The sequence below is a fragment of the Cygnus olor genome, chromosome 21, assembly GCF_009769625.2.
Source record: "Cygnus olor isolate bCygOlo1 chromosome 21, bCygOlo1.pri.v2, whole genome shotgun sequence".
Lineage (NCBI taxonomy): Eukaryota > Metazoa > Chordata > Aves > Anseriformes > Anatidae > Cygnus > Cygnus olor.
Window position 1 is genome coordinate 5,205,147 of NC_049189.1, and position 8,917 is coordinate 5,214,063.

An 8,917-nucleotide genomic window follows, 5' to 3' on the forward strand; every position below is an offset into this window, starting at 1 on the left:
TATCCTGGTCTGCTCTTTATAATAAAAATAAGAGTTGGTAAATGAAAATGAGTCAGTAGCTTCCTGCATGAGGACAAATCTAACTGATTGGTAGCTATGGGAGAGAGTTACCCAGAGAATTAAGCGACAAAATGTCTGTGATTTTCTCAACGCAACCAAAACATGATCCAGATTCAGCTCTGCAGCTCAGCAATGCTTTTGCAAACCCTTATAACCACAAAGAAGCTTTACTGACACTGGTAGGGAAAATCAGGAAAGTGGTAAATCTCCCAAGGGAGAAAACAGGAGGGTATGTACTGACACCACAGAAACCCCTTGCTGGAGGCAGGCAGTGGCTGCACCTCCTGTGCTGTACAATTATGGCAAAGCTCAGCCTGAACCATTGCAAACTTCTGCTCCTAGTTTTCTCTCGAGCCCAAATCTCCCTCAGTAGGAGTATAGGGTTTCTTTTTGGCTTCTCCTGATGCCACCTAGCGACTGTTCCCAGCCTGTTCAGCACCTTGAGTTCATTCCATGGTTCAGGCCCTCAGAGCCACTAAGCTAACACAATTTTTGGAGGAAAAGCTGGTGCAGCTGAGTGGGGCCAGCGACTGACAGGAACTAAGTTACGCTTACAGGGAGATGGGCAGCTACAGAACAGCTTGGAAAGGCGTTTCAGAGGCAACATTTGGACTAGAGAACAGTTTGTATAGAAGGTACTGACTTATGCAGTGCAGAGGACAGAAGCTGGAGCTATTGGGCAGTCAGGTCACAACACAAAACAAGCAATGGGATCATTCTTCAAAGGTTATTTTTGATGGTATTTGTCATCCCTAGAGACAAGAGAGACACCCACTACTCAGTGCCCCGGATGTCTTCTGACAAGCACAGCAAACTTCCAGAATCTGTTAGCATCCCCAAAGAAGCACACCGACCCACACTGATGTCACCTTAACCAGAGCCGAGTGTTTAATTGATTGCAAGGGAGTGACAGTCGCACAGTGGTTGTGCTGGGAAGATCCCCACTGCACAGCGGTGGAACCGAGTCTTTAAAACAAAAGTAAAGAGGAGGCAGATCCATCTCACAACAGAGTACAATGAAAAACAACTTACGCGTCTGGGGATTCTGGGGGCAGCATTAGAAATAATGATGCCTCCTAACGACTAGCTAATACCCAGGCCTGAGGCATCTCAGCACGACTGAGATAAGAGATTTGTCAGCGCAACCGACTCCCCAGCATCAGTACTTAACAGCAGGCAATGGATCTAAGGTTTGTTTTTTATATATATATATTTATATTTATTTATATAAAGCGCCTATCACCGTATTGATAAACACTCTTTGGAACCACTCTGACGGCAGGGGTAAGAACAGGAGTTGGCCTGTTAGTACCTCAGCACTTCTGTTTCCAACCAATTAAAAAAAAAAAAAAGCCACAAGACTTTGCTGCCAGCCTGGCCGGCTGGCTGGTGTTTAATACTGCTACTCCATCAGGGTTGGAGGGAGACCTATTGTGAATGGCAACGGTTTGCATCGTGACCCCTCCGGCTGTGCTGCAGCGAGGGCAGTGGGACGTCAAGACTCAGACCCGTTACCAGTCAAAACGTCCCATCAGCAGGGAGCTCCTGTTAGGAGAGAGCAAGCTAACTTTGTGCACAAAGATCTCGCTCTCTGTGCTTAAGGCTGAGTTGGTGAACCTCCTGGACTTTTTCCAAGTTTCAGAAGATCACCAGACAGAAATACATGTCAGTTATAAATATATCGTGTCAGTTTGGGGGAAGGTGGGGGCAAATTTAGAATGGGTAAAGGGGAGAGAGAAAGGAAGAAGACATGTTACATTTCCAGTACTGCAAACAACAGTTTTGACCTCACGCAATAAGTCAGTGGACCTTTTAAATAGTCTTATCTAGCTTATGTCCCATCTTTAACACATCAAAGGGAATGTTGGCTGGCAAAGGGTTAAACAATCCCACACAGTGGAGAGCCAATCTGCAGCCTGCTGGGAAGGTCCCCACCACATCACTGACGATCTCAGGGTCCAACTTGAAGGGAGGAAGCAGCTTCTCAGTCTCACACATCACTCAGGGCCTGGCGACAGCCAAAAACAAAGAGTGTCAGGACAGACCCGGGGCAGCTCTGGCAGTCCTCGACAGAAACAAGGCTTTGAAACACACCCACGGCACGCGCCCTCATCCCTGGGTCACTGAGGATGTTCTCTGCTAGAACCTGCAGTCGTGGCCAGTTAAGAAATGAATGATGCAGAAATATGCAGCCTGAACTACACCAAACCATTCTTTTTATACTCTCTGGTTTGCACTAGAAACCACAACCAGGTTTTATCTAAGACTTTTGGAGCCTTCCAGTGGGAAACACCAGTTCTGCAGGCTTTTGGACTTGTTTATGCTAGGAGCAGGAGGGATCTGCCATGAAGACATGGGACACCAACCCAAAGAATAGTTCCAAACTGAACTCCAGTCTTACTAGGCTGACTCATTCGCTGCCGTGTCATACAAAATGCCACCCTGCTCCAACTTGCCCACAGAAGCCTTTAGGGCAGCAGGAAATCCTCAGTCCTGTGTACTCCCAACCCTGCCAAAGAAAAGTCACACCTCATCCTTGCTGGAGGAGTAGTAGCACAGCCTTGCTTACCTTCCGTGCAAACTCTGGCAGGATGAAAGCTGCCCGATGAATATCAGAGTTGTAGTATTTCAAATTCCTCTCCTCTACTTGTTGCCTTGACAGCTGCTGCACAGGCTCCCGGAAATTTGTGTTCTGCAATAAAGAAGCCGGGTGGCTCTGTAGTGTTTGGGTAACAAGCAAAGCGCTGCACGATGGGCATCCCAGCTCATGGCAGAGAACCAAAAGGACTTGCAGGAAAACAGATGAATTTCTGTTTCAGCATGAGGCCAAAGTTTCTGTGCAGCTCCGACCCCAAGGGCTGGAGTTTACTCTGTGCCTCATGTGACTAGCCCTTGTTCAGATGTATACAGATGTCTGCATATGAGGTCAGACTGTGCAAGCCATGTGCCAGATGAAGCTGTCAGATTGTGCCTGAGCATCCAAGAAGCAAAGCTTTTGCTCGTCAGAGCAGCAGCCACATCTGTGTTAAGTCAAGCACAGCGCATGCTGCCAGTGTCCCAGATAAACCAAACACAGCAGCAGAAGTGCTGCTGGCTCCCCACAGCAACGTGACAGTTGTGTTACAAGCTAACTGCAAGGCAGCAGATTGGGAAGAGAGCAGACCTCAGTAGTCAGAAGGTGGACAGAGTCACCAGCTCACATGCTGACACTGACTCTCACTTGGAGGCCTCTGTGACAGCAGAGTAGCACGTTGCAAGCTGATTCTTATCAGGCAGGTGCCCGCTTTAAAACAGCCAGCATCAACAAGCCAAAGCCTGAACAGGGTCTGGAAATTGATACTGGCCTCCACCCTTACAAGTTAGTTGTACTGGAGATAAAACTATGATCTTTTCTAAAGCAACTGTTTATGTTACTGGTAAACTCTGCATTTCACTGAGCGAGCTGCATCATAGCTCTAGTGCCCTGAGCTGGGGACAAGCAGAAGCCTAGAGGCCCTTGAGCTGGTATTGCTCATGGCTACAGCACAGGCCCCATAAGAGACAGCGCCTGGGGCAGGCTCTATGGGTACTTCCAGGGAGCAGAAAGGGGCACTTCAGGTGCCTGAAACTCACCGGGTTCTTGCTGCAGAGCATGAAGCCAATCTGCCCGCTGGGATACGTGGGGATGGTGCAATAGGCGTACTCCACAACAGGGAACAGAGACTTGCAGAACTGACGCATCTCCTTAATGAGATCCAGGTGCAGCCACTGGCACTCACCTACGGGGAGAGAGCAAGACAGGGCATAAGGTGAGGGCTGCCCCTCTTCACTGCACAAGCCTGTGCCAAGTTAACAGCAGCTCCAAGTCCAAACCTGCTTTACTCCACACAGCACATGTGGTTTCAAAGGCAACATAAGACCACTGCGCCAGTTTTATACTAAGCACAGTCCAGCAGTTAATGAGCTGACGTATATGGATCAAAACCACGACCATACCTGGGAGCTAAAATGGATTTAATTCCCTGCGTCACGGCTGAAATGAATTTTACTCCCTGCATCATGTCCCTCCAGGAAGAGTCCCCTTTGAGCCTCACACTTTGCATACATTGATCTAGCACCAACCTCTGCCCAGAGACAGCACCCTCACCTTGGCAGCAAAGAATGCCATCTTCTCGCAGGGCTGTCTTCATAAGCTGGTAGTAGGATTCTTTGAATAAACTTTCTGCAGGACCTGTGAGAAAAGTGAGTAAAGAGGTATGTCCAGAGGGAGGCAAAGAAGGTAGGCTTCTGAGAGTTTTCTCAATGCCCAGGCTACGTAACATCTGCACTGGAAAAAGGACACCTCAAATGGCTTTTCAGTTAACACAAGTGCTGGAGATGATCTGAAAGCAAAGAGTTTTGACCCTGGGGTTCAGCCCACATGTACCACAGCAGAACCATCAGGATTTTAGCTTTGCTCAATAGCAACCCTGGGACCTTTACCAGAGTCCTAGCAGCTGCCTCTTGCTTCAACGAGCATTGTTCGAACTGAACTGCTGCTCCAGTCAGTCTCTTAGACATGCCTCTCTCTGTGTTGAGAGAAGCAACAGCAGCAAGAATGAAGGAAACTCAGGCACCCTAACTATGGCTGGTCCCTTCTCCCTCAGTTCTCACCTTCAAAAATGCAGCAACCTCACTACAGCCATCTCTGGGCTAGGGAGATCCACCAAGAGCTTGCAAGCCAGTGCTTTACTAGAGGGCACACATACAAAACTGTTTTTTCCAACACAGTGCTGTATCCCCTGTGGGATCACTGGATGCAAGGATCACCTTGTGGCCAAAAGCAGTAGCTGCTAGAATTGAATTTTGAGGGGAGAAATAATGACAGTGGGCTTAAAGCCTTATTAATATCGTTTTCTGGTCGTCACCCTTCCCTTTCTCTACCAAAAGAATCAAATCAGCGATGGCCTTTCCACTTGAATGGAGCCTGGGGGCAGGCCAGCATTACTTCCAGGAGGTAGTCAAAAAAGAAAAGCAGAGAGTGGAAAGCAGTACCCTTGTACAGCCACAGTTCTTACCCATGGGGTCAGACGAGTCTGTGATAATCACATCAAAGGCTTCTTGATTTTGTTTCATGAACTCAAAACCATCTCCCACGTGCAAGGTCAGCTTAGCACTGGAGTACCCCACTGCCATCCCTGGGAGGTATTTCTTAGATACCTGGATCACATCCTGCAACACAGAGAGCACGAGCGGGTCAGTGGGGGCTACAAGGAGCTGCTTCTTGGGCTACTATGCAGCTGCAACCCGAAGAACAGCGCTATGAGTCATTTCCTTCCATGCCTTCAGCACAAATCCAACTCACTAGCTAGATCCTCAAGAGCTGTCAGCATCTTCAGCCAACACAGTACACTCAGCCCTTTCCTACGGCCTCAGGGTTCAGTGACACTGTTTGTCTGCCTGTGCCAAACTCAACAAGAGGAACTCGCAGCTTCAAAAGCTCCCTGAGGAACTACGAGAATCTGATTGCAGATCTGACTGCTCTGTGCTCGCTTTCCCTGTGGACATCACTGACAGAGGTGATCTCAACTGAAGACTATTTTTTTTTAATAAGACCACAGCAGCAGGTTTCTGGATGAGATGTGAGAAACATCCCCACCTCTGCTTTACAGTCATAATCCATGACCTTGTGAAACAGTTTTCCCTTTGAAACCCCTACGAGCCACGTGTAAGACAGCAATGGCCCACGGCCCAGTAACTGCACCGAACACTACCAGCTTCTCACAGCTGGCAGAGACAAAAAACACGCCGGTGTCAGGCCGTGCTCGTTCAAAACCAAGCATGTACATCTACGTAGTTTGACAGACAGGGTACAGAGGCTCATACAGCAGCATTTCCCGCTCCTAATGCGGCCTTGCTTCAGGGAGACAGCAAAACTTTATTAGAAAGGAAAATATCAGAACGAACTGACCGAGGACAAGCAGCCCATCTGTCACGGAAACAAATACCCCCCGCTTATTTCCTGCTTTCAGTGGAATGAGGCTGCCGAACAAAGAGGCTATTCCTCTGGCAGGAGAAGCGCTGTTCTGCGGCAGGGGAAGGGGAAAAGCAGCACCTTCACAATGCCAGAGCTCCCCTTCTCCAGAGCACAAGTCCCCACATCCCATGCTCGGCCCACGCTGGCCTGGAAGGGCCTCTACCGTACGTGTGTGAAAGAGAGCACATGAGAGGCAGCCAGCTGCCACGTAGATGACTCGCAAGGCAAAGAGGTGGCGCTGTCAGTGTCGTGCCAGCAGAACCGTTAGCAAACACGCTCGTTACTGACAAGGGACAGCAGGTGAAGCAGCAGCAGCTCCGCGGATGCTGAGAAGTACGGCTGCTTTTTGCTTGGCAGCCTACGTGTCTGAGCGAAGCCCCGGGGCAGCTCCAGGCAGCTCGCAGCCCAACGCACCTCATCGATCTCGCACTGCACCACGGACTCCACCGTTGGGTGCTTCACCACCTCTCGCAGCACTCCCCCGTCGCCGCCACCGATGATTAGCACCTGGGACAAGGAGAGGGGAGAAACGGGGGCGTCAGCGAGCTAAGATGGGGCGCAGCTCTCGCAGCATGGCCCATGGCTGGGAGCCCAGCGCCACTTGGGCTCATCCCACCCTGGTGCTGAGGCGTGCAGCAGCGGGGGGCCACGCAGGCTGCCTGGGAGGCTGTGCTGAGCGTGGGTGCTCCCGTGGCCGTGCTCCACGCTGAAATTTCGCCGAGGCAGTGGGGAGGACGGGGGCCGATCTGCGGGCACGGCTCGCTCGCAGACCCCAGGAGGAGCGGAGGGAAAAGGGGAATGGGGGGCGCCGAGGCCGGCCCCGGGGAGGACTCACCTTGCGGGGGTCGGGGTGGCTGCAGAGGGGCAGGTTGGCGATCATTTCCTGATAGGAGAACTCGTCCCGCTCCGTGCACTGGATCACCCCGTCCAGGACCAGGACGTTGCCGTAGGTGGTGCTGGGCAGAGCGGGGGAGCGGGCTTGGAGCCGGGGCCGCGCCGCGGGCCCGGAGCCGCGCTTCCCCCCCCCCCCCCCCCCCATTCCCCCCCCAACCCCCGGCCCTTCCCGGCCCCGCCAGGCCCCGCCGCATGGCGCCGGCCTCCGCCGCTCCCCCGCGGGCCCCCCCCGGGCCGCCCCCGCTACCTGCGGAAGACGAGGATCTCCTGGTAGCGGGAGCGCTGGTGGTGCAGCAGCTCCTCCACCTGCAGCGACATGGCCTGCCCCGGCCACAGCCGGCACGTCTCGCGGAACCAGCCCTCGCGGATCAGCGCCGTCGCTCCCTGCTCCATGCCGCCGGGAACCGAGACCGAGCCCGGCCCCGGCCCCGCCGCCGCCGCCCCCCCGCCGCCGGGCACCTGCGCTGCCGCCGCCGCCGCCGCCTGAGCCCGGGGCGCGGAGCGGGGCGCAGCGCAGGGCCCCCCACGCGCCGCCCCGGCCCCGGCCGCCAGCGCGCGCCGCCGCCGCCGCCCCATTGGCGGGCCGCGAGCCGCCGGCCGCCCATTGGCTCGGGGCGGCCGTGACGTCAGGAGCGAGAGCAGTGGGTGCAGCGGCAGCAGTGCCGGCAGCGCCAGCACCGCCGCCAGCAGCAGCAGCAGCAGCAGCAGGGTAGGGAGGCCGGCGCCCCGCGGCCACGTGGGGCTGCGGCCCCCCCCCCCCGGGGAGTCGGCGGCAGAGCTGCGGGCCGGGGGAAGCCGAGCTCCAGGGAGGGGAAAAGAGGCAAAGGAAGGAGCAGTTTTTGGGGAAAAGGCTTTTATGGGTGAAAGGGGCTCCCTCCTGCTGCTCGTGGGCAGGCAGAAGCTTTACAAAACAGCGCCCGGACTGCAAGGAGCAGGATGGGGGAGAAATTCACCGCGGGTATACCAAGAGCTCAATCGGGTTTTTCAGTGATCCTGAGCGACAGCATGCTGATACAAGAGAGGATAGGACCCCATGTGCTGCAACTCCACACACTCCATAGGTGTACCCTAGTCACTGCCATTGAAAACATTTTAATGTTTTCATTAACATTTTCATTGAAAACATTTCAATGCTGCTATGGCAACACCCCTCTATTGATAATTTCAGCCATATTCTATTTTCCATTTAAGATCATCCTTGAAACGTTACCTTGCACAGAACTGTAAATAGAAAACTTAAAGAAACCAAGTACTTTCAATATCCCTGCAGCCAATGGGGCTTTCAGAAAGTTTTACTCATTCTTCAATTATCAAAGTATCAGAAGTCATAAAGCTGACAAGAAGGGGAACTGTCAAATCCCTGCAAATGCACTTCAAGAAATTGCTATTCAACTGCCTCTTTTCAGAGACAATCTTCAGTATTCAGCCATTCAGCCAGATTTTATGAGCAGAAAGGGACTTTGTCTCGACATTACCATGCTGCTCAGCTGGCACTCTTCACACTAAGGTACATAAGGAGAACAAACCTCCTCTGTTCCTTCCACTCCCTACTCACCAGAGATATTGGAAACGATTGAAAACAAACAAACAAAAAAACAAACCTCCTGACAGGTCTTTTAAAATGCAGCCCTCAGGTTAGGAATGCAGAAGCAAGTTTTTACCACTACCCACTCAGTCCTTGCACCTATCCTAACATAACAGAGAAATAATGGTAACTGCCAAAACACGTGAGCATGCAATGGAAAATCTTCAGGCAGAAATGGAAATCACAGAACAAAGATAAGGCCTTTGGGAAAGACAGCAAGTTCCATTCATCAGAGCAGTGAACAGCAATCCAGGATGCAGCTCTGCCACTGATCTAATACAACTTCAAGCAAAGTTACATCAGCTCTAACCTTCGGTTCATCCAACTCCAAAATGGCAATGTTGTTTACCTTGTTTACCTCTTTCACAAGAGGCTTTCAGTTG

At 52.2% G+C, this 8,917-nt stretch overlaps 1 protein-coding gene across 1 annotated transcript; it reads right to left on the minus strand.

Moving 5' to 3' along the window:
• Nucleotides 1-925: 925 nt before the first annotated feature.
• SRM (spermidine synthase) lies at nt 926-7,427 on the minus strand. Its single transcript, XM_040533633.1, has 8 exons — nt 7,197-7,427; nt 6,891-7,011; nt 6,470-6,562; nt 5,097-5,250; nt 4,187-4,270; nt 3,673-3,818; nt 2,630-2,752; nt 926-2,068 (listed from the first exon to the last, which is right to left on the minus strand). The coding sequence occupies exons 1-8, from the start codon at nt 7,340-7,342 to the stop codon at nt 2,051-2,053; spliced, it is 885 nt and encodes a 294-aa protein (XP_040389567.1). The 5' UTR covers nt 7,343-7,427; the 3' UTR covers nt 926-2,050.
• Between the last annotated feature and the right edge of the window lie 1,490 nt (nt 7,428-8,917).

Bases quoted from the DNA above. Each gene is read 5' to 3' on its own strand.
- SRM (XM_040533633.1), bottom strand. From the start codon at position 7,342: ATGGAGCAGGGAGCGACGGCGCTGATCCGCGAGGGCTGGTTCCGCGAG. The intron at 5,251-6,469 runs GTGCGTTGGGCT...TCTGTGTTGCAG, and splicing joins TGCAGTGCGAGATCGATGAG to GATGTGATCCAGGTATCTAA. The intron at 4,271-5,096 runs GTAAGAACTGTG...CTTTTCTCACAG, and splicing joins AGACTCGTCTGACCCCATGG to GTCCTGCAGAAAGTTTATTC.